At 44.6% G+C, this 25,208-nt stretch overlaps 1 protein-coding gene across 1 annotated transcript in view; it reads left to right on the top strand.

Moving 5' to 3' along the window:
• Window positions 1–417: 417 nt before the first annotated feature.
• The window catches only part of Gldc (glycine decarboxylase), an 85,535-nt gene continuing 60,744 nt past the window's right edge, over window positions 418–25,208 (top strand). The window contains exons 1-3 of the mRNA XM_090329956.1: window positions 418–844; window positions 1,315–1,393; window positions 22,562–22,697. Coding sequence (XP_090186082.1) covers window positions 584–844; window positions 1,315–1,393; window positions 22,562–22,697 — 476 coding nt within the window. The 5' untranslated portion in view covers window positions 418–583. The remainder of the gene's footprint in view (window positions 845–1,314; window positions 1,394–22,561; window positions 22,698–25,208) is intronic.

Genomic DNA, 25,208 nt, shown 5'->3' with positions numbered 1-25,208 from the left:
GAAGGTAATCTGAAATTGACTGGGTCTGCCGGGTGTGGGGGAGACTCTTCCCGCTCAGCCCGAGGCCCAACCACTGGTCTGCAGCCGGACGGCTGTCCACCCAGAGGCCGCGCCGGCCCGGCTGCCCGCCCTGGTGGAGGGCGCACGGAGCCTCGGCCGGCGTGATCGGGGACAACCGGCCTCGGGCCGGGAGCAGCGGGGACGCCGCGGACCCACAGGGCAGGGGTGGGGGGACCCCGGCAGGGGCGGGGCGAGCCGAGGGGCGGGGCGGGGAGGGGCGGGGGCTGTCCGACCTGCGACCCTCCCATTGGCCCGGGGCTCCCTGGCCCCGTCCCCCCGCCCGCCCCCCGGCGGCGCTTAAAGTGTGCGGAGCAGGTGCCTCGGGCTGGCAATAACTTCGGAGCGCCGGCCTGCTCCGTGCGCCACCCTCACTCCTCACCCCACCCCGCGCGCCCGCCCGCAGCCTCCGCGGGCCGACCCGGGGAGAGGGGCGTCGGGCCAGGCCCAGCGGGCCACTCGGGGGACTGAGGCCGGAGGAGGGGGCTGGAGCTCAGTTGACCCCCGCAGCGGGCTGGTAGCGTCCATGCAGTCGTGTGCCAAGGCATGGGGTCTGCGCCTGGGCCGCGGCGTCGGGGGCGGCGGCGGACGCCTAGCTCGGGGCGCGGGCTCGAGTTGGGTTCCCCCGAGCCGGGACATCAGCGGCGGCGGCGCCGGGGACAGCGGCACTGCCGGGGCCTCGCGCCTGCTCGAGCGCCTCCTGCCCCGCCACGACGACTTCGCCCGGAGACACATCGGCCCCCGGGACAAAGACCAGAAGGAGATGCTACAGGCCCTGGGGCTGGCGGTAATGACCTCCGGATGGGCCCTCCCGGGTGGTGGTGGGGGGACCCTCTCCGCCCTGCCCGGCGGCCTCGGGGCTGCACCCCTGAATTCTGTCTCCCGTGGGTCCCCGAGTCGTGGCGTGGACGAGCCCTGGCGCAGGATCCGGGGTTCACTTTCCGAACCACCCGCCCTTTGGGGGCCCTAAAACTTTTCCGGAAATGGAGAAAGACCCCTGCTAGTTCAGGGTGGCTGGAGCCGGTTATTGCCAGCTTGTAGACCGAAATCCAACCTGCTGGGGTGGATTCACCCTTGGGCTTCTTGGTTTTTCTTCTGGTGGTTCCAAGTTTCCCCTTTTCAAAGAAACCCCTCGTGAAGCGGCTTTAAATGCGGTTCCCTGCAGCCTTTGTAGATGCAGAACACAGAGGTGACTCCTTGAAGGAGGGGACATTTTACCCTGCCTTCTGTGTTCACCCACTCGCATTCTGATTTCAGAGCGTGGATGAACTCATCGAGAAGACAGTCCCCGCCAGCATCCGCTTGAAAAGACCTTTGAAAATGGAAGACCCTCTTTGTAAGTGGCCCAGCCCTTGGACTAGGCTGGCTTCCTTTGCGCAAGCCCATTTGCCTCCTGTGATATCTGAAGATCTAGCTAGCTGGGGGTGGGGAGGGGTAGGATTTCTGTTCAGTTGATCGAAATGTAAAAAGCAAACACACACCTCCCAAGTCTGTGGAAGGTAGTTCCTGGAGAAAATCCACACGAACTTGTTCCACTCTCGGTCATTTCCTACCCTAAGGAATCCACAAGCTTCCCCTGAGAAGGCTGGGTGAAAATCACATGTGTGGGAACCCCAGTTCCCAGCCATCCCTTGGGGCAGTGGTCTCCTGGAGGACACCCTGTGGGATGGGAGATGTCAGCATCTCTTTGTAAATAGGGACAGATCCAGAAGGGGGGGGCGGGGAGGGAAGTCAGCTAGGAAAGAGACCTGACAGTCCCAGGAGGAGACCCAGACATTTGGCCTCCAGGGCCCCAAAGGTAGTGTCAAGGTAGCTTCAAATTGTTTCTGCTCTTCCCGATTTTATTACTTATGTAGGGAGGGTCAGCAATACTTTTATGGTTTAAATGATGTTTGGGAGAAATGTAGTCAAATGAGATTTGTTCTTGTTTAATTTATGTTTAATTTGTTCTTGTATAATTTATATCCTCCCTCTCCCCTCTCAAGTTTATTTTACTTTCTGTCTGTTGTAGGGCTTGAACTCAGCCTGGGCACTGTCTCTGAGCTCTTTTACTTAAGGTTAGAAGCTCTTCCACTTTGAGTCACAGCACTACTTCCTCTTACCCTTCTTTAGAATTTTATTTTACATTTCAAGTGGTTTTAATGGTCTGAAGATTGCCTCTTCCAGGTTTTTGTTTTTTGTTTTACTTTAGTGGAGGAACAGAATAATCTACTAGAAAAGAGTTCCCGCAGATCTGGAGAGATCTCCAAACCAAACAACCCCACATAAATCTCCCTTGGTTATTTAATTTTCAATTAGAGAGTGCTTATCTCTTGCTGCTGGAGTTAAGTGAGAGCAGCGGTTTTGTTTGGTTTCTATGATGAAAATGATCACTCTATTACAAGCTTTGTTTTAAGGTTTTTAGGGTGTGGAGCCCGTTTCTCTGTCACAGGTAGGCTTATGCTGTGCCTCAAGCCATGTTGAAGGCTGCTACTTTGTCACTTTCAAATCTGATGGCCTAGAGCTTGGTCACAAAGAAAAGAACTTGTTAAAATGGACTGAGACCTAGAGATAGCTGGAAATTAAATTTAGGAAATCAGAAATCCCATTCATTGAATGTACCAAAGAGTGAAGCTTTCAGTGAATATTTGAACAAGTAAATGCCATACTGAGACTTTGAGAATCAGAGAATGCTTAAGTTTCCTTAAAATTTTTTTTTCTCCTTTAACAATGTGCTGTAAGAGTCACAGTTGTGTAAGTGGCTCTGTGTCTCAAGGGTCGGGCGGTAACCTTCAGCTAAAGAGCTTAGGGACAACACCCAGGCCCAGAGTTCAAGTCCCATGACCAACAAACAACAACAAAAAAGAGTCACCATTGTCTATTCTTTTGATGACAATTCAGTTTGATTATCAAATAACCTCCCTCTCGTGTGTGTGTGTGTGTGTGTGTGTGTGTCTTGTGTGCTCATTGTGCACATGCTGTGCACACATGTGTGCCTGGGTCCTGAGTCTTGAACTTGGGTCCTCCACTTGCTTTGGCTATCTTGCTCAGGGTTAGTGCTCTACCAAATGACCCACGGCTCAACTTCCAGCTTTTTGGTAGTTAATTGGAGATAAAAGTCTCATGGACTTTCTTGCCTCAGCTAGCTTGAACCACAATCTTCTGATTTCAACTTCCTTTGCAACTAGGATTACAATATGTGAGCCACCAGTGCCAGGTTCCCCCCTTTTTCTCTTTGGAAGCAGGCTTCTGATAAGTAATTTACTACTTGAGTATAGTCTTTAAATCTATGAGATTTAAAATTCTGTGACATTTGAGTTGGTTCCATCTGTTAGAGAATATAAGGCACAGTCAAGAGTCTTTTTTTTTTTAAATGGGTCAGGGAGCTTGAAACTCTGGGCCTGGGTGCTGAGCTCTGTCCCTGAGCTCTTTAGCTCAAGGCTACCACCTTACCCCTAGAGCCACAGCCCCACTTTCCATTATCTAGTGATTAATTGGAGATGTGAGTCTCACTGTCTTTTGTGCCCAGGCTGGCTTTGAACCTTAATCCTCAGATCTCAGCCTCCTGAGTAATTAGGATTACAGGTGTGAGCACCATTCCCGGCTAGTCAAGAGTCTTTGCCCCCTCCATCCTTCTTACCACCCCAAAATGGACAGGCTCTCCAAGCATAGCTTTCTTGGAATGGTGAACAAGGATGGTCCCAGGATCAAAGATGATGTATTTGCAAGACACAAATGTCTAAAGTGTGCCTGTGCCAGGCATGGCTAATGACTATTCTTCACATGAGGTCTGAAAATGGGTCCACGTAACCTTAATATAGCTTCCCATTTAATATGGGGCATTATCCATACTTGGTTTCACGGGATGTTGTAGTAGACTCAGATAGGAATTCTGGATTAAGTATTTGCTTGCACAGAGTCCCTATCTCTGTCTCTGTCTATCTGTCTGTCTATGTCTCTTTCTGTCTCTCTGTCTCTCTTTCTGTCACTGTGTGTATATGTGTTCAGGTTGATCTTGAGTACATAGATTCAAGTGATTCTCTTATGTTAGCTCACCTTAGATTCCCAAGTAATTGAGACTATAAGCAAACACCACTGTACTTTTGAAAAGGTAGAGATACAAAACCAGGAGTGGTGGGCACACTATTGGAAGCTGAGGCAGATAGATTGTGAGTTCAAGACCAACATGAGATACATAGCAAGACACTGGAGAAAGAGAGAGAGCATGCAGGGAGAGAGGAGAAATAGAAACTCCCCAAAGCAGTGAATTTTTAGGGAGATAGGATGTACATGCATCCTATCTCCTGTCAGCTTTGCTTCACAGCCTACATTCCAGCCCATACCCTGTCATGTTTTGATGGCCAAGTTTACAGAACACATAAACCCAGTCGCACTGGGATCCCTCTGCTGTGTGCTAACTTCCCCAGGGGAAATAAACATGTGCAGAGAACACAGGGTGGGAAGCTCAGTGTTAGGGGAAGCCAAGTATCTAGGCTGAGTATTTGCAACATGGTACCAGTCTGCTGATAGGCTTGGGGAGCTATCCCAATCAGAAACACCCTCATATACAGGACAGAGGATCTCAGACACTATCCAGGAAGCATAGAACAGCCCAGTCTCTTTGAAAAAAAAAATACCTTGATAAACTACCTAGATTACGAGTTAGCCTCTTAGAAAGTCATTGCTCAGAGAGCTAAGTGCAGTGGCTCAGTTCAAAACCCTATCAGCTTAATTCTGAGTAGATAAGTTTTGCAATTCTCATCTCTCCCACTTGCCCCCCTCAAAAAAAGCAAAAAAAAAAACCCAAAAGATATATTTCCATGGGAACTTTGGTTCTGAATTGTACCATTATTAATGTTTTAGCTTTTCATTGTACATTTTCTGAGTTTTCTATAATGTTCTATATTCATATCATAAATAATTTGAAAGGACTTTAGGAACCAGGCATTTATTCTTAGCTATGGTTCACCTAGCTGAAAGCAGCTAGACTGAACTAGACTGAACTAACTTTATAAAAGCTTCAGGGATTGAAGTTTACAGAAAATTGCACATCGCTTATCCCAGGCATGCTGCAGAAGACAGAGGAGACATGAAGCCTGTAGCATTCAGATTATTCAGCTAGTGCCAGAGCTGAAGAGCTAAGCAGCTGACCTGTTAGAATGAGATTTCAGATGGACTGCTGAGAACTGAATGTTCCCACAACCCATGATTTTAGAATGTTTAATAAATGGTTAATGGAGGGCAGTGATCAGAGGGAGGGGACATTGTGTAATGCAGCTGTATGTGGTTAGTGTCAGCCCAGTCAGGTTAGGCATTCCCTGAAATGACCCCTAGTGCCCTTAGAATGGGGCAGCTGTGACCCATCAGCTCCTGCCTGTGCAGTTCTTAGTCATGGCGAGCCTCTCCCTTGGCCATTTCTGGTTTCCTAAAGGAATTGTATTTCAAGTATATAGATAGCAACTGCTGAAATAAATGAGCATTAACCAAATGAAAAATTCCAAAGAACATAGAACTTGGTATAACAGGAGTCATACTCCAGTTGTAGCAGAGGAGAGGATAACATTAGAATTGAATAAAGGGGCCTGGCACAGGGTAACCCTAGCTACTCAAGAGACAGATCTGAGGACTGAGATTCAAAGCCAGCCCAGACACTAAAAAGTCCGTGAGAATCTTATCTCCAATTAACCACCAGAAAGCCAGAAGTGGCACTGTTGCTCAAGGGGTAGAGCAATAGCCTTGAGCTGAAGAGCTCAGGGACAATGCCCTGGCCTAGAGTTCAAGTCCCACGACCAACCCCCTCCAACCAAAAAAAAGTATTGAATAAAGGGAAACCTTCAGATGTATTCTGGCTGGAGGCTGTGGGCATGGGAAGCTGTAGGCATGGGACGTTTTAGGCATGGGAGGCTGGAGGCATGGGAATCTGCAGGCATTGAGGCTGTAGGTGTGGGGAAACTGTAGGTGTGGGGAAGCTGTAGGAGGGTTAACTGGAAGTGAAGCAAGCATCCAGTGTGATTGACTAATTGTTGGATACTTTTTTTTTTTTTTGGTCAGTCCTTAGCTTGAACTCGGGGCCAGGGCACTGTCCCCAAGCTTCTTTTTCTGCTCAAGGCTAACACTGTACTACTTGAGCCTACAACATCACTTCTCTCTTTTTCTATTTATGTGATACTGAGGAATCGAACCCAGGGCTTCATGCATGTTAGGCAAATACTCTACCAGTAACCCACTTTCCCCTCCAATAATAAACATTTACTGTTGTTAGTTTCTATGGGCCAAGACTTGTGCTTCTGGTTGGATCTTGGTGAGCTCAAATTCACACAGTGGGCACTCAGCTAGCCGGGAGGACTCTTTTCCAGGTGGTTCATTTCCACTGGCAAGTTGATGATAGTTGCTAGAGAAGATTTGGCTCTCGCTCATGTGGGTCTCCACAGACTACATAAGGATCTTCCCAACGTGGCAGCTGTTTTTCCCCAGAGCCGGGGATACAAGAAGACAGGAAGCCAACAGAAGCTATTCTTTGCATGACTAACCTTGGGAAGTCCCATAGCACACCTTTAATCATATTCTGTTTGAGTCCATCACTGAGTCTTGTCAGCATCCAAGGGTAGGAAATTGGTTTCACCTTGTTAAGAACAAGAGAAGGGTAAACAGTTTGTAAATATTACAGAGTATTTTTTTTGCCAGTCCTGGGATTTGAACTCAGGATCTGGGCACTATCCCTGAGCCTCTCTGTATTCAAGGCTAGTGCTCTACCACTTGAGCCACAGCACCACTTCCAGCTTTTTCTGTGTCTGTGGTACCGAGGAATAAAACTAGGCAAGCACTCTATCACTAGGCTACAATTTCAGCCCTACAAAGAGTATTTTTTTACTGTACTTTGTTTTCTTTAGGGTACTTTTTAGGCTTACAGAAAATTTGAGCAGAAAGTACAGAGATGTCCTGTATTTCCTGTCCACCTCCCAGGTACCCCACAGGTACAACCTTCCCCCATCACCATTCCCCACCAGAATGGTAACTTATAGTTGATGGAACTAGTATATCATTCTCTCTCCCAAGTCCAAGTCTGTTGTTTACTTTAGAGCTCACTTTGGGTTTTGCACATTCCAAGGGTTTGGACAACTGTATAATGGTCTTATATTTACCAGGGTAGTGTACAAAATAGTTTCACCACCTTAAAAATTCTCTAGCCTGATTCTGGTGGCTCATGTTTGCAATTCTAGCTATTCAGAAGGCTAAGGTCTGGAAGACTGTGGGTTAAAACTAGCCCTGGTAGAAAAGTAATTGAGATTCCCATCTCCAAAAATAATCAGCAAAATGCCAGATTGGAAGCATAACTCAAGTATTAGAGTGCCAGCTAGAAGCAAGAGAGCCAAGCAAGCACACAAGGCTCTGAATTCAAGTACTAGTACCAACACACACACACACACACACACACACACACACACACACCCTCTGTAGATGCAGGCACTGGTGGCACAAGCCTGTGATTCTATCTACTCAGGAGGCTTAGATCTGGAGGTTCAACACCAGCCGGAGACATGATCTCCAAAATAAGCAGCAGAGAAAGCAAGGCTGGCTGGGCACGGTGGCTCATGCCTGTAATCCTATATACTCAGGAGGCTGAGATCTGAGGATCCCAGTTCAAAGCCAGCCTAGGCACTAAAGACCAAGAGCCGTATCTCCAATTAACCATTAGAAAACTGGAAGTGGCTCTGTGGCTGAAGGGGGTAGCTTTGAGCTGAAAAGTTCAGGGACAATGCCCAGGCCTAGGTGTATAGCAGTAACCTTGAGGTGAAGAGCTCAGAGACTAGGCCCAGTGGCCAAGCCCCAGGAACAACCAAAAAAAAAGTATGCATGGTTTACATGGTAAAGCACCATTAAGCATAGTGAGCATGAAGCCATGATTTCAAGCATTAAAGAACCTTCTGAAGATGCATTCCTAAAACAACTTCCTCTATCCCAATTTATACATACTCCTGCTTAAATTATAATGAATTTAAAGTAACTTCTAAACATCAAAGCTATAAAAGTACCATCAGTTATACTGCACTGTAAGTCAGTCTAAAAGATTGTGAAGGTACAGAGGACCAGATTACTCACTGATATTTTTGCGTGTGTGTGCTAGTCCTGGGGCTTGAACTCAGGGCCTGGGTACTGTCCCTGAGGTTTTTTTGCTCTACCACTTGATCCATAGTGCCATTTCCAGCCTTTTCTGTTTATAAGGTACTGAGAAATCGAACCCAAGGCTTGGTGCATGCTAGGAAAGCACTCTACAGAATGAGAATCTGAGGGGTGGTAAATAGATGGTGTGAGTAGACATTGAAGTTGGAAAGATATGGAAAACAAAATATGAGACCACTATCTGGAGGCTGAATCACTAAGAGTTTTTTTTTCTTCCACATCATGGGAAACTTTAAAAGTTAGAAGGGTCAGGTATCATCAGTGGCTCATGTCTATAATCCTAGTTACTCAAGAGGCTGAGATCTGAAGATGAAGGTTCAAGGCCATTTAGGCAGGAAGAGTCCATGAGACTTTTTTTTTCATGTCCTGGGGCTTGAACTTAGGGCCAGAGCACTGTTCTTGGGCTTTCTCAAGGCTATAGCTCTACCACTTGAGCCATAGCACTATTTCTGGCTTTTTCTATGTATATGTGGTACCCAGAAATTGAACCTAGTCTTTGTACATGCTAGGCAAGCACTTTACCACTAGGCCAAACTCCCGGCCGGTCCCTGAGACTTTTAGCTCCAATTAATAACCAAAATTAGAAGAGGAGCTGTTGGTTTCCTTGGCAGAGTGCCATCCTTGAGCAAAACAACTTAGGGACAGTGCCCAGGCTCAAAATAAGTGATATGATTCAGTCTGTTTTGCAAATCAGACGCAAAGAAACTGTCTGGGAGATTGTTGTGAGAGCTTAGAAATGATTTATTAAATGTGTGCTAGTTCAGTTCCACCAGGAAGCTGATACCAAAAGAATGAGATACACGAATTTATTGGAGGTGGGAACAGCAGATGGTGAAGAAGCCTGCAAACTAATGTAGGTCTGACCCTGATGGAAGGGCAGAGAGATGGAAGTAAAAATGGATCATGATTAAAAAGAACCTTAACCTGAAACACAAATCAGAGTTTTGGAGTCCTTGAGCTACAGCTTTCCCTCTGAGGTGTTGCTGTTTTATAGGACTGCAAGTTGATGAGTTGTCCTTGTGAATATAGTCAGTAACTGAGGTTGGCCTATGGGACACATGGGTGGTGCTAAGGAGGCAGTAGGTGAGCTGTTAGCCCATTTCTAGGCTGGGTGTTCTATCATGATGGTGATGCCATCTATCATGGACCACTGGTAGTGACCACTAGAAAGTTGAGGTCCTGGATTTCTTTTTTTTTTTTTTTTTCTGCCAATCATGGAATTTGAACTCAGGGTCAGGGTGCTGTCCTTGGGCTTTCTCAAGGCTAGAGCTCTATCACTTGAACCACAGCCCACAGCACCACTTCTGGCTTTTCCTATGTATGTGGTACTGAGGAATTGTACCTGGGTCTTGGTGCATGCTAGGCAAGCATTCTACCAGTAGGCCAAACTCCTGGCCCAGGCGAGGTCCTTGAGAAAGGAGAAAATGAGCCCTGTTTAAGCAGAATTGGATTTGAGGTGCTTGTGGAACCTGCATTTGGGAAAGTAAAGCAAGAGTTGGAAAGTTGAGTCTGGAACTCAAGATATGGCAGGTTGAGTGAATTTATAAGAAGTGACATTTCCCAGGGATGGAGAGTGGGGGAAGTACAAGAAGGAAACCAGCATGATGGGAAATGGCACGTGGACAGTGGAGGAAGAACAGTCTGAAGTCATCAGAGCCTGGAAGACATTGTCAGCAGAGAACTGTGGACCCCAGGGCTGTTTTCTGAATCTTCCTTAGCTTCAAGAGGGGGAAAATCCACAAAGGACCTTCTGAGGTGGGAGGAGTTGAAGCTGCTGATTGTAGATCTCTACATGAGAGGCGGGAAGGGTAAGAATGGGCATTCCAGAGAACTTCAGAAGAACTATGTATTGCGCAAATCTGGGTGGTAAAAACAGAGCTCAGCAAAGGACTTGCTGAATTTGAGTGTGGATGAACACGTTTATGTCAGGGTCTCTTTGACATCAGTTCAGTGATCTGGGAGGAAGAAGAGAGAAATGCAGTGATTGAGTTCAGCTGAGGCTGAGGCTGCAAAATCAAGTGCCAAGGACTTCAAGGTCCGGTAGTCTGCTCAGGTCAGCTAGTCAGCTCAGGTCAGCTGTGTTCAAGGGTGGGGGGCACATTGGCCCAGCCATATTGTGCTTAGAGGCTCAATGACCAGCTTCCTGAGGCCAGCAGGAAGGGCTTAAGCAGCTAATGATGAGTAACTCAGGTGCTTTGGGACAAGGACTAGACAAGATTGATAGGTACTTGTAGCTGGCCTGTGCTCTGAATTCGTTGTTTGTTTTACTTTGTTAGTTTTCCAGTCATGGGACTTGATCTCAGGGCCTGGGTTATATCCCTGAGCCTCTCTGTCTGTGTACAAGGCTATTGCTCTACCACTTGAGCCACAGCACCATTTCTGGCTTTTTCTGTTTGAGGAATTGAACCCAGGGCTTCATGCATGCTTGGCAAGCACTACCACTAAAGCCATGCTCCCAGCTTTGACAACATCATTCTTATGATCTCTCTCTCTCTCTCTCTCTTTTTTTTTTCATTGCCAGTCATGGGGCATTCCTTAGCTTTCTCAAAGCTAGTGTTCTACCACTTGAGCATAGCACCACTTGCAGATTTTTCTATGTGTATGGTACCAAGGAATCAAACCAGGGCTTTGTGCATGCTAGGCAGGCACTCTATCACTTGGCCAAACTCCTGGCCTATGTGATCTAATTTTGACCATCCTCAGATATTTATTTTTTCATGTATTTAATCATTTGTTCATTCATTTCGTTTATTCACTCTACTTCTCACATTCTTACACTCCCAGTCCTATGTTGTTTTGATACTTTGCCCAACAACAAAGCCTTGTTCCCACAAGCCCTGCCTTATGCTTCCACACCTTTCATTGTAACTCCTTATACTGTTTTATTTATTTGCTTGTTTATTTTTACTGGAGCTTGAACTCAGGACTTGGGCTCTGTCCCTGAGCCTGTCTGTGCTCAAGGCTAGTGCTCTACCACTTAAGCCACAGCACCACTTCTGCCTTTTTCTGTTTGAGGAATTGAACCCAGGGCTTCATGCATGCTAGGCAAGTACTCTACCCGTAAGCTGTAATCCAGCCTATTTTAGTTATTAAGCTCAGATTGTTTGTTTATTTATTTTTATTTGTAAGTCCTGGGGCTTGATCTGAGAGCATAGACACTGTCCTTGAGCTTCTTTTGCTCTGGAGTAGCACTCTAAAACTTGAGGCACAGCACTGCTTCCAGTCTTTTCTGTTTATGTGGTACTGAGGAATCAAATCCTGGGCTTCATGCATGCTAGGCAAGCACTCTAGCACGAAGTCATATTCCTAGCCCAGATTTTCTTTTTTTTCCTCAGAAAATATTTTATAGCTGAAAGGATTCATTGCTTTCAAAAGTTTTGGTATTTATGCTATTATTGTGCTTAATTTTATTTTAATTTTTTTTCAATGTACATTTTTTATTAAAGAATTTATTAACATTGATTTTTACATCATATTTCAAATGACAAGTTTAACAAACAAGTGTTCAAGAAGGGAATCTCTATATACAATCACTGGCACTTAGTTTTTAGAACTTAATCAAAATTAGGCTAAGGGTTTGTATGTCATAGATACGTATTGGTTTATGAAATAAAACATTATGTCTATAGAGTCATAGGTTTTTATGTCTATACAATTATGTTTATATTTCCATTACCATGTTCATAGCATTGGGTATGCAAATACAGATTTTTTTTTTTTTTTTGCCAGTCCTGGGCATGAGCTCAGGGCCTGAGCACTGTCCTTGGACTTTCTCAAGGCTAGAGCTCTACCACTTGAGCCTCAGCACCACTTCCGGCTTTTTTTTTTTCTATGTATGTGGTACCGAGGAATCGAACCCGGGTCTTCATGCATGCTAGGCAAGCACTTTAACCACTAGGCCAAACTCCCAGCCCGCAGATTTTTTTTTTAAAGCAACAACAAACCATGAGAAACTCCCGAGTAAGGATTTTCAGAGCCTGTTTAACACAAGGAATTAATAAAAATAAAACATCACCAGGCACCAGTGGCTCATGCCTGTAATTCTAGCAATTCAGAAGGCTGAGATCTGAGGATGATGGTTCAAAGCCAGACTGGATAAGAAAGTCTGTGAGAACCTTATCTCCATTTTACCACCAGAAAACTGGAAGTGATACTGTGGCTCGGAGTGGTAGAACACTAACCTTGAGCAAAAAATCTCACGAACTATGCGTAGGCCCAAAGTTCAAGCCCCACAACTGACAAACAAAAATATTAAAAGGTCTCCAAAAATTTGAAATTCTAATAGATACTACTATTTCACAGAACTTCCTTAATAGTAGCAGTTATCATTTATAAATGTTTCCCTGAAGTTTTTGCTTGTAGAAATATGATTGAAACAAATGGGTAAATAAATTAATGTATTAATTTATCATGGTGGTTTCTGTAATGAGTGAGTTAAGAATATTGGGTTGTCTATTTATACTTGAGAGCCTGGGTGAATGTTCACGATATTATTATTCTATTGTATATCTAAGCACCTAGGATCCCACCATGGCCTGCCTGCGAAGACATTATACTTTACTTGGTGAGAGTCTGGATTAAAGTACAGATTTCTCCCTATGATTTATCTGTCGATAAAATTTATCTTTCAAGGTGTTTGAGTTAGACTCAGAACATACTCTTCCCTTTTTGTTCTTGCTCTTCAGTCCATAACAATGTACCCATAGGGCAGCGAAGAGGACAAACAAGTCCTCCACTGATTTCTCATTTCAAACTAATCATTTGGCCTGATTATCGACATAGGTCATTTGGTGTATCACCCAAAGGTTATGAATTGCAAGTTTTCTTTTTATGTCCCTCCTCCCTCTCATCCATCCCTCTCTGTTTATTTAAAAAAATTATTCATAGATTAAGTGATGAGAGGCGAGAAAGGTGTGTGATTCCAATCTAGTAGACATACTGTCCCTTGGCCCAATCCCTGCTGTAACTACTGGTGAGCCTACCACTGGCGCGGCCTTGAAGCTGTGTCTTCTGAGTGAGAAGGGTGGACTGCAAGGATAGCTCAATTACATGCAGACAAGGGACCAAGAAGCCATTAGAAACAGAAAAGATATGCTTCAGCTCCTGGAGCTGAAGCAAGTGGAAATGCCCTGGGGAGGATTCAGAGGATTCTAGCCCCTAGAGTCATGAGGGGCTGAGTCAATTGGCTCACTTATTGGGCAAGAAGACAAGAAGTCTGACAGGATTGGGGGAGAGGACTCATAACACTCATAACCCCAGGTCAGTTCTGTGTGATTCAACTGTCCCAGCCACATTCTTGAGCATGACATTCTCCTGCTAGTCGCCAAAGGCTTTCATCCTAGACTCTCCAGAGCATGTAGTTCGCTTTGCTTCTCATGATAAACAAATTCTGTGATTGAACAGATTTTGGCAGTGAACCCCTCAGAAGAAACACAGCTAGGTACATGGACTTAAGCCAGATGGTTATAGGGATAGTAAAGGATGTTTCAAATTAGGAGAAGACGTGAAGGAAAAATTAAGATTACGCTACTTGCACCCCCCAGTTTGCATTTCCACTTGGTAATGTTGGTTGGTTATGGGGCTTGAACTCAGGGCCTGGGTGCTGTCCCTGGCTTCTTTTTGCTCAAGGCTAGTGCTCTACCACTGATGTCACATCACCACTTACAGCTTTTTCTGAGTAGTTTATTAGAGGTGAGCCTTGGACTTTTCTGCTTGGATTGGCTTCCAACCATGGTCCTCATAGCCCAGCCTCCTGAGTAGCTGGGATTACAGGCATGAGGCATTGGCTCCTGACAATTTTTTTTTGCCAGTCCTGGGCTTAGGCTCAGGGTCTGAGCACTGTCCTTGGACTTTCTCAAGGCTAGAGCTCTACCATTTGAGCCACAGCACCACTTCTGGCTTTTTTCTATGTGTATGGTACCAAGGAATCGAACCACGGTCTTTGTGAATTCTAGGCAGAGCACTCTACCACTAGGCCAAACTCCTGGCCCAGAAAAAATGTTTAACATATTCTATCCTACATGGTTTACTAGTCATGATTAGACCCCACCCTGTCCTTTGGTTGTGTTTGAAGCCTAGGATCTGCACGTTGGCAAGAAAAGTCTGCCAAGGCCATCTCTGTCCTCAAATTTGGGCCCCAGCGCTCTTCTTCTGGTCTGGCAGAGAAAGGCCTTTCTAAAACTGGTGGCACTGTCTGACCAAACTCAGATATGTCTGTGTTCGTTTCAGGCCTGATAATTTCCCTGGAGACCTTTTCCTAGTGTCTTGCCAAGTACACGGAGGGAGGCTCTGACACTGGTTAGTGGTGCTCTGAGCAAGAATATTATACTCTAGGCTTCACAGTGACATTTAATTTTGTTGTAAATAATATAGGGCCTGGGCACTGTCCTTGGATACTTTTTGCTCAAGGCTAGCACCCTACCAATTGAGTCACAACACCACTTGGAGCTGTTTCTGAGTACATGGTACTGAGGAATCGAACCCAGGGCTTTGTGCATGCTAAGCAAGCACTATACCACTAGGCTGCGTCCCCAGCCATGAGCACCAAAAGATATATGGGGAAAAGCAAAAGTCCAGGATCAGTAATTTGGCCTAGTTGGTAGAGTGCTTGCCTAGCATGCACCAAGACCGGGGTTCGATTCCTTGGTACAACATTCATAGAAAAGGCTGAAGAGGTGCTGTGGCTCAAGTGGTAGGGCTCTAGCCTTGAGAAAGCTCAAGAACAGTGCTCAGACCCTGAGCTCAAGCCTGAGACTGACAAAAATAAGAGAAAGAAAAAGAAAAAAGAAAAATCCCTTCCACTCATAACCTTGACTTTTTTGGGTTCATTTTACATAAGCTGTGTTCAATGCATGTATATACATACACATACACATATACACATACATATATGCATAAGCATATTTTATGTGTACACATGTATGTAACTAATATGCATATATAATATATCTTTCAAAATAAGAACAAGAACATAATATAGACACTGCATAGAACTTTAGGTGTCATGTTTTGATATGCAAAGCAAGGATACATTTTTCCTTATAATTTCGAAGTATGGAGGTTAAGTATAGGAAACTGTGTGAATGTGTGTCACATACTTTGCCTTATGAAGTCCACCATCAACACAATGACATTTGCCCAGTTCTTGAGAAAAGTTAACATGTGGGAAATCAAACCTAGCTCTAAGCTGGATACTGGTGACTCACACTGGCTATTCAGGAGGCTGAGAGCTGAGAGCTGAGCATGGTGTTTCAAAGCCAACCGAGACAGGAAAGTCTGTGAGACTCTTAATCTGCAATTAACCAACTACCCCAAAGCCAGAAGTAGAGCTTCCAAGTGGCTCCAGTTGTAGAGCGCTAATCTTGAGTGAAAAAGCTTAGCAACAGCACCCAGTCCTCGGTACAAGGCCTATGACTGATACATGCATGTGTATACACACACACACACACACACACACCCCAAGTATCAAGTATCTTTTTTGTGAGTTTGTGGGTCATGGGGCTTGAACTTGGCTGCGACACTGTCCCTGAGCTCTTCAGCTCAAGGCTACCACTCTACCCCTGGGCCTGGGCATTGTCCCTGAGCGCTTCAGCTCAAGGCTACCGCCCTACCCTTGAACCAAGCCCCACTTCCCATTTTCTAGAGGTTAATTGGAGGTAAGAGTCTCAGGTCCTTTTGTGCCCGGGCTGGCTTTGAACCTTGATCCTCAGATCTCAGCCTCCTGAGTAGCTAGGATTCCAGGCGTGACCCACCATGGCCAGCTTTGCATCAAGTATCTTTACACCTGAATTTATTTCTGTTAGAAGACATTTGTTTGGTATGGTTGTTGGTGCACAGTTCTTGATATTGGTGCACAGTGACAAGGGAGTTGAGGTTAGACACTTCTGTGGAATGACAAGGAGCAAGGAAGCAATTCTGAGTTCTGAGAAGCAGGAGCAATGTGAGTTCTTACCTGTGGTTCTTAGGAAGCAGTGCTGAGAAGCCACTGAACTCTGTTCTTGGTAAATCCACACCCCAGGCATTGTGCAATGCTTGGAGACACTGGAATAAGCAAACTCAGGGATCTGTTTAGGCTCTGAAGGATTGCATTACTTCTGTCATTGGCTGGGAGTTCAGTCTGCCTGGCTGAAGGCAAGCACCTGGATACAACAGTTTATCAGCAAGTTCTTAATGGATGCCTCCATTCTCTGTCTCATTTCCCTTTTTGAGAAGTTTCAGTGTAGTTCACACATTTAAACACATAGAGGAATTAGGCTTGGGTCCAGGAGCAAGCTGAACTGAGTAGTTGGAAGGAAACGTGGGAGGAATGTGTGTGCATTGCTGTGAGGTTGGCCCTGGTGTAGATCCTGTCTTCTTTTTCCTCTTCCCTATTTCCATACAACTCCCTTGCACTGTTGCTTGGGATGACACAATTGCCTCTTTATAATGATTCTCTTATTAGGAAGGAGAAAAAAGGCTCCACTTCAGAACTAAGGACCCATGCTGTTTTCTCTAGAAAGGGAATTATTTCCTAAGGCAGATGAGAAAGTCCAGTGGTCGGCATTGCATGCCTTTGGGTTTTTAGACTCACTTGTGCTCCAATGCTTAGATTTAAGCACTAGATTCTGCTAAGTTCAGGTTCAGGATATAGGTTCTGATTGTGGGCTTCTCCCTTGTCTCTTCCTTCTTCACACTGCTCTATAGACATCATTTATGACAATAACTGGCCTGGAATTCCTAATAAATGTATTAGATGTTGTATAGATTTGGTCAAAGTATGATTTCATGGGTGAATATGACAAATGACAACCAGTGAACAATCATTTGAAACAATTCAAACACTAAGCTGTGTGTGTGTGTGTGTGTGTGTGTGTGTGTGTGTGTGTGTGTGTGTGTGTGTGGTTTTTTGTTGGTTGGTTGGTTGGTTGTGGGGCCTGGGTGCTTCCCTGAGCTTCTTTGTGCTCTCTATCACATGAGCTATAGTACCACCAGTTTTTGATGTTAATTGGCTATGAGTCTCTCTGGGACTTTTCTTCCAGACTGGCTTTGAAGCTCAGTCCTCAGATCTCAGCCTCCTAGTAGCCAGGATTATAGGCCTGAGCCATTGGTGCCTGGTAAGGCCTTAGATTTTTATCATAGTACTTAAGCTTAACTCTTTGTTCATTAAGTTACATACCATTACATTTTGGTCAGGACAGGCAATGGACAAATGAATGGGAAAGCTTCTCACATACTTTAGGAAGTATGACCAGGGACTTACTCAACTCTCTTTCTCTTTTTTTTTTTTGATCATGGGGCTTGAACTATGTGGCTGGGCGTTGTCCAGCTACCTTCCTACCCCTTGAGCCACAGTGCCACTTCCGGTTTTCTAGTGGTTAATGGGAGATAAAGAGTCTTAGGATCTTTAGTGTCCAAGCTGGTTTTAAATTTTTTCTGTTATTTTTTTAAAAGTTTGATCATTTTTTTTTCTTGGTCATGGGGCTTGAGCTCTGGGCCTGGGCACTGTCACTGAATTCTTCAGCTCAAGGCTAGCACTCTACTATTTGAGCCACAGCACCACTTCCAGAAAACTGGTTTTAATTGGAGATAAGAATCTCACAGACTTTCATGCCCAGACTGGCTTTGCACCATGATCCTCAGATCTCAGCCTCCTGAGTAGCTAGGATTATAGGCCTAAGCCATCAGCACCCAGCTCCTACTAATTTTAACTATGTATTATCATGTCAGATACCACTATATTATTTTCCCAGTTTAACATCAGCTTGAGTTGGTTATTTTCACCCAGACAGTAGTAGAACATGATTGTAAGACTCTGTTCCTATCAGTATCTGAGGCCATGAGGATGGATGAGCAACACTTAGGATGATAATTGACTGACACCTAAGCTAGAGAGAAGCTGGGGAGGGATGGGAAGTAATGTCCCACTCTGAATAGATTTACAGTACCAAGCATAGCAGTTAGCTCCATATTGGAGCTCTGAAGGAGAATCTGTTCCACGGTTCTCACCAAGCAACGAGTCCTTGCTGACAGTCGTTGGCTTGTAGTGCATCATTATAATCTCTGCTTCTGTTATAACATGGCATTCTCTTCAGTGGTGCAAATGTCCTCTTTTCTTTTTTTTTTCTCTTTGGTCAGCTGTAGAGCTTGGATTTGGGACTTGGGTACTGTCCCTGAGCTCTTTTGCTGAAAACCACACTGCTCTACTACCACTTTGAACCATGATTTTCAACCATGCTTCTCAGATCCCAGCTAGGATTACAGGTGTGAGCCACCCCACTCCTCTTCTTTAGAAGGCCAGCAGTCATTACTTTAGGGATGACCCCAATTTAGTATGGTCACATTTTAACTTGATTATATCAGGAAGTCTCGACTTCCAAGTAAGGTTACATTTACAGGTACTGAGGAATGAGGTTTTATTACATCACTTTAGGGAGACATACTTCAACTGAAAATACTCCTCTTTCCCCTCTCCTTCCTGCGTGGTTGTGCTGGCCGCTAGCTATGTCTTCCTGTAGCGCCTCCTTGGTGGACCTTCCACAACATTTGAATGGGCTTCCTGGGATGTACAGAGTCATTATTTTCCTGCTCGAAAATATTCTTATGAACTACTAATTGACAGGCAACCCCCTTCACAAACTGTTCTCATTTGAAAGGGGGACCCTTTGTCCCAATAGCATAATGGACATGAGAACCTGTGGATCTTAATTGAAGTTTGCCTGGCCTGCCAGGCATTGCTAATTAATTTCCCCTCCCTACTGAGCTTGTGAATCATTCTGCTTCTAAGGAGATTGTTTGGAAAGTCGATTGGATTTCTTGTACAGTTCCTGCAGATATTATCCTTTCCTGCTTCCTCTGATGTTGGTTTATTATTATATTTATTGATTTTGTAAACTCACTGGAAGAAGGCGAGAAACACATTTTTTGGTCAGTTCTGGGACTTGGACACAGGGCCTGGGCACTGTCTCTGAGCTCTTTTTGCTCAAGCTCAGAGCTCTACTACTTTGAGCCACAGCTGAAAGTTTCTGGTTTTCTGGTGGTTAGTTGGAAATGAGACTCTCACAGACTTTCTTGCCCAGCTAGCTTTGAGCCTTGATCCTTGGATCTCAGCCTTTCCTAAGTAGCTAGGCTTACAGGTGTGAGCCACCAGCACCTGGCTAAAGTCCTTTCTTTATTCAATAAATCCATCTACCACAGCAAAGTGACACATTACTTATGTATTTACTATACACATGTATGGAGTAAGAAGGAGTACATGTGTTAGCATGTAGAGGGGGAAATTGTTTTCATTGCCGGGCACAGGTGGCTCACTCGTGTAATCCTAGCTACTCAGGAGGCTGAGATCTGAGGATCACAGTTCAAAGCCAGCCCAGGCACAATTGTCATGATACTCAAATCTCCAATGAACCAACAGAAAATGGGAAGTGGCCCTGTGGTTTAAGTGGTAGAGTGCTTGCCTTGAGCTGAAGAGCTCAGGGACAGCGCCCAGGCCCAGAGTTCAAGCCCCATGCCCTACCAAAAAAAAGACATTTTCATAGAGGATAGAGAAAAAATACATTTTTTTGTGGGTGTTGGACCTTGGGCTTAGGCTTAAATTCAGGACCTGTGTCTTTGCTTGGCTTTTTAACTCAAGGCTCTCCCTCTACTACTTGAGCCACATTTCCTGTTCTGGCTTTTTATTTTTACTAGTTCCTAGAAGACAAGATTCTGTCAGATCTGTCTGCTTGGGTTGACTTCAAATCTTGATCTTCAAATTTCAGCATCCAGAGTAGCTACTTCCTGTGAGTAGTAGTGGTATGAGACTCTGCTACCCAGCAGACAATTATAATTCTTATTACATTGGGTTTTATTAATTAAATGCCTTGATGGGAATGCTGATTCAAAGCACATGCAGATTGTTTTTTTTTTTTTTTTTGTAGGTCATGGGGCTTGAACTTGGCCTGGGTGCTGTGCCTGAGTTCTTCAGCTCAGCTACTGCCCTACCCTTGAGCCAAGCTCCACTTCACATTTTCTAGAGGTTAATTGGAGATGAGAGTCCCAGGTCCTTTTGTGCCCAGGCTGGCTTTGAACCTTGATCCTCAGATCTCAGCTTCCTGAGTAGCTAGGATTACAGGCCTCAGCCACCATGCCCAGCAGATTTTTTTTTTTGTAATTACAGATAATTTTATTTTGTTTGTTTGATCTCAGGGCATCAAATTGTCAGGCACAAGAACCATGCTTTCAGCCCTTTTTTGCACTGGTAATTCTGTCTGCTGTCCAGGTACTCACTTGGACTGTGATTCATTTATGTTAAAATTCCCACTATATCTGGGATGACAAGTATGCACCACAATGCTCAGCTTCTTCTGTAGAGACAGAGGCACACCAAACTGCTGCTTGAATTGTCCTGGAACCATAATCGTCTTGTTCTTAGCTTTCCATGAAGATAGGAAGAGAAGTGCATGCCATAGTGCCAGCTGTGTGCTGAAAAGGGAATCTCACAAGCTGCCTTTGAGGGGTTCAGAAGCCTTCGAAACTCAGTCCTCAGCCTCTTAAGTAGTTAGGACTATATACATGAGCCACTGATGCCTATCTGGGTGATTTCATTTTATTTTTTTATTTTTAATTAATTAATTTATTTATTTGTTGGTCATGGGGTTTGAACTCAACCTAGGCGCTGTCCCTGAGCTCTTTAGCTCAAGGCAACTTCCCTTCCCTTGAGCCAAGCCCTACTTCCAGTTTTCCAGAGCTTAATTGGAGATAAGAGTCTCTGTCCCGAGTCTTTTGTGCCCAGCTGGCTTTGAACCTTGATCCCCAGATCTCAGCCTCCTGAGTAGCTAGGATTATAGGCATGAGCCAATGTGGTTGGCATTTTTTAATTCTTTCTTTCTTTTTTTTTTAGTGTCAGTCCTGGGGCTTGAACTTAGGCTTGTCCTTGGGCTTTCTCAGTGTTAGCACCGTACCACTTAAGCCACAGCACCACTTCCTGCCTTTGTGCATGCTAGGCAAGCACTCTACAACTAGGCCACACTCACGGCCCCTTCATTTAATTTTTTAAAAGTGGCTCTTTCATTTACCCAAAGGAAACGTTTTTGATGCAGCAAAACAATTACTGAGAAAATGTAGGTCACATGGGTCATAGCACTACATCCTTGAGAGCTTTCACATAGTAAAAGGCAATTTAAAAGAGAAAACAAGGGGGGGGAGGGAAATGGGTACCAAGACATGTGAAAGGGTATCAATGTATATGAATTAATGCACCTTCTATCTGGCAAATATCATGTAACCCTTTTACTAATTACAATAAAAAAAAAAGAGTCAAAAAAAAAAAAAGACTTAAACTTAGGACCTGGGTTCTGTCCTTGAGTTTTTTTTTGTTTGTTTGTTTGTTTTGTTTAAGGCTCTTGCTCTATAACATGAAAAAAAAAAAAAGAGAGAAAACAAGATGAGTTTTAAAAAAAAATCTTACCGGCCAATATTGAGGAGGAATTAAATGCTATTTAAAGATTTTTTTTCCCACCTAGATAGCATGCAGTCAATAGTATTGGTTGGACTGAAAATTACATTTACCTCATAAATATTCAAACAAAAACAGGTTTTTTGTTTTTGTTTGCCAGTCCTGGGGCTTAAAACTCAGAGCCTGGGTACTGTCCTTGAGTTTCTTTTGATTGAGGCTAACACTACCACTTTAGCCACAGCACCACTTCCAGCTTTTTTCTCTGTATGTAATACTGAGGAATCAAACCCAGGGCTTTGTGCATGCTAGGCCAGACTCTACCACTAAGCCACCTTCCCTGCCAAAATCAGTGGTTTTGTTGTTGCTGTTGCTGCCAGCCCTGGGCCTTAAACTCAGGGCCTAAGCACTGACCTTGGCTTTCTCAAGGCTAGAACTATCCCACTTGAGCCACTTCTGGTACCAATAAATCCAACCCAGGTCTCTGTGCATGCTAGGCAAGCGCTCTACCACTAGGCCAAACTCACGGCTCATTTTTTTTTACCTGTCTGTCTGTCTGTCTGTCTGTCTATCTATCTATCTATCTATCTATCTATCTATCTATCTATCTATCTATCTATCTATCTATGTGTTTTATGGGCCATGGGGCTTGAACTCTAGGCCCTGGTGTTGTCTCTGAGCTCTTCAGCTCAAGGCTCCTGCCCTACTCCTTGAGCCACAGCCCCACTTTCCATTTTCTAGTGATTAATTAGAGATAAGAGTCTTACTGACTTTAGTGTCCAGGCTGGCTTAGAACTGTGATCCTCAGACCTCAGCCTCCTGATTAGCTAGGATTACAGGCCACTGGGCCTTGCTCCAGCCCATGGGTTTTAAAAATTCTAATTAATGCTTCCTTTTTGGATGTTTTCTCTCTAATGTTTTTCTTTCTCCAATTAGGTGAAAATGAAATCCTTACAACTCTACATGCTATTTCAAGCCAAAACCAGATCTGGAGATCGTATATCGGCATGGGCTATTATAACTGCTCAGTGCCACAGACCATTTTGCGGAACTTGCTGGAGAATTCAGGATGGTAATGTATCTTCTGATTAGACAACAGAAATGACCAGGATCATTCACCATGTGTCTCAGAACCTACACACTGACACTCAGCGCCCCCTTCCCCCGCCCCACTGCTGTTACTAAGCTCCAGAGACCTACCTGATTTCTCAACTGGAAAAACTTCCTTGCTCAAGTGTCAAGGAAATCAAGGCTTCTTCCCACTTTTAAGCATATAAAGTCTGTTGTGGGTGCTAGTGATTTCTTCCCCTCTCTATGGTTGAATTTCTATGCTGCCTTTCTGTGGATATCAAATCTGTAACAAGTGGACAGACTTACAGTTTGGAGATCCTGATTTTTCAGGCTATGTCTGAGCTTAGAGTTCTTTAGTGAGTCAGTGAGTCAGTATAGGAGTGTGGGAGAGACTTTCAACCCTTTGTCTTTTTCCAGGACATTAAGATGACAAAGGACACACACTTCCTCCCTTCCCCAGTACTCCAGCCCACTGCACATGAAATAAATGGACACGTAATACCTACTGGCTTTATTCCTAGCACTTCATTGGGAAAGAAAACATGCATTTTGTTGAGGTTCTTTTATTTATTTATTTTTTGCCAGTCCTGGGATTGAGCTCAGGGCCTGAGCACTGTCCTGGGACTTTCTCAAGGCTAGAGCTCTACCACTTGAGCCTCAGCACCACTTCCGGCTTTTTTCTATGCATGTGGTACCGAGGAATCAAACCCGGGTCTTCGTGCATGCTAGGCAAGCACTCTACCACTAGGCCACACTCCCAGCCCCTCTTTTATTTATTTTTGTCAGTCATGGGGCTTGAACTATGGACCTGGGCACTCACTGTTCCTGAGCTGTTCAGTTCAAGGCTACCGCCCTATCCCTTGAGCCTCAGCCTCTTGAATAGGTAGGATTACAATTGTGAGCCACCTCCCCTGGTTTCTGTTGCAGTTCTTTAAAAAAAAAAAAAATGAGGGGCTGAGCTGCGCATGTGCCACTGATCTTGCCTTCCAACCAGATAATTTATCCTTAGTCCCTATGGCTAGCATGTGCTTTTCCTTTTGTATATGTCTGTGTCCTCTGTACACCAGGCCCATGCTGACTGTGTATAACTAAATCACTCCTCCTGCAGTCAAGGAAAATTCCCTAGCCCACTGCCATGCTGTTGTGTTTTGTTTGTGTCGCTGGGCTATGGTGTCATAAAGAAGCACATGGCGGTGCACAGCCACCCAACAGGAAAACATGGTGGTTGTCCCGCATTAGGCTGGGCTATGGTTCCAATGGTGACAGAAGGCAGATCTAGCCATCAGGAAATAATGCCTTATCATGGAAGAGGAAGATCTTTCCCTCCTTTTTGGATTGGTGGCATTTTTTATATGCTAGAATATTTGAATGGAAAGCTATTTTAAATGATGCCTTAGAAGGAAGAAGTCTTATTTGGGCATACAAGAATATACTTATTTCCAGTGTAGAAATAAAACAAATGAGAAGGTGATGAGCCCTTGGTGATTTTGTTGTTGTTTTTACCGGTCCTGGGACTTGAACTCTGGGCCTGACCATTGTCCTTGAGCTTTTTCTTCAATGATAGGGGTCTGCCACTTGAACCACAGCACCACTTCCGGCTTTTCTATGTATGTAGTACTGAGGAATCAAACCTGAGTCCTTGTGTATGCTAGGCAAGCACTCTACCACTAGGCCAAACTCCCAGCCTAGACCTTTCTTTTTTCAAAGGCATTAACAGCTTTATTGGGCTTACACCAGGAGTCTGTGGGTCTTAAGGACTTCTGTGAACTTGTTGATTTTCTCAAGTTCTTTTCTGCCTGTTTCCACAGTCTCTTGTTTCTTCTTCCAGTAGTGGGGATTTAAAAAAAAAAAATAAGGAGAGAGTGAAGGTTGCCTCTGCAATTCGTTAATTGGTAGCAAAATGCAGAGATTATATTCTAGTTTAACATACATGAAAATCAACTTTTAGTTAATTGGACATGATGCAACTTCGGAACAAATTTATGAATGTTGTATGTCTGTCTATATGTCTGTCTGTCTGTATGTATGTATGTATTTTGTGGGTCATGGGGCTTGTACTTGGCCTGGACGCTGTCCCTGAGCTCTTCAGTTGAAGGCTACCATCCTACTCCTTGGCCTGGGTATTGGCTCTGAGCTTTTCAGCTCACAGCTACCACCCTACCCTTGAGCCAAGCCCCACTTCACGTTTTCTAGAGATTAATTGGAGGTAAGAGTCTCAGGTCCTTATGTGCCTGGGCTGGCTTTGAACGTTGATCCTCAGATCTCAACCTCCCAAGTAGCTAGGATTACAGGATTGACCCCGGCTGTATTCATTTTTGTACTGGTACTGAGGCATGAACTCAGAGCCTGAGCACTGTTCCTTAGCTTTTTCTCTCATGGCTGGTGTTCTGTTATTAGAGCCATAGCTGTACTTCAGCTTTTTGGTGGGTAAAGAGTCTAATGGACTTTCTTGGCTTCAAACTGTGATCTTTAGATCCTGGCATGAGCCATGGATACCTACTTCTTTATTCTT

Source organism: Megascapheus bottae, chromosome 3 (genome assembly GCF_031878675.1).
Source record: "Megascapheus bottae isolate mThoBot1 chromosome 3, mThoBot2.hap1, whole genome shotgun sequence".
Taxonomy (NCBI): Eukaryota; Metazoa; Chordata; class Mammalia; order Rodentia; family Geomyidae; genus Megascapheus; species Megascapheus bottae.
The sequence above is the reverse complement of the archived record's forward strand: the minus strand, read 5'-3'. Positions and strand labels throughout refer to the sequence as shown.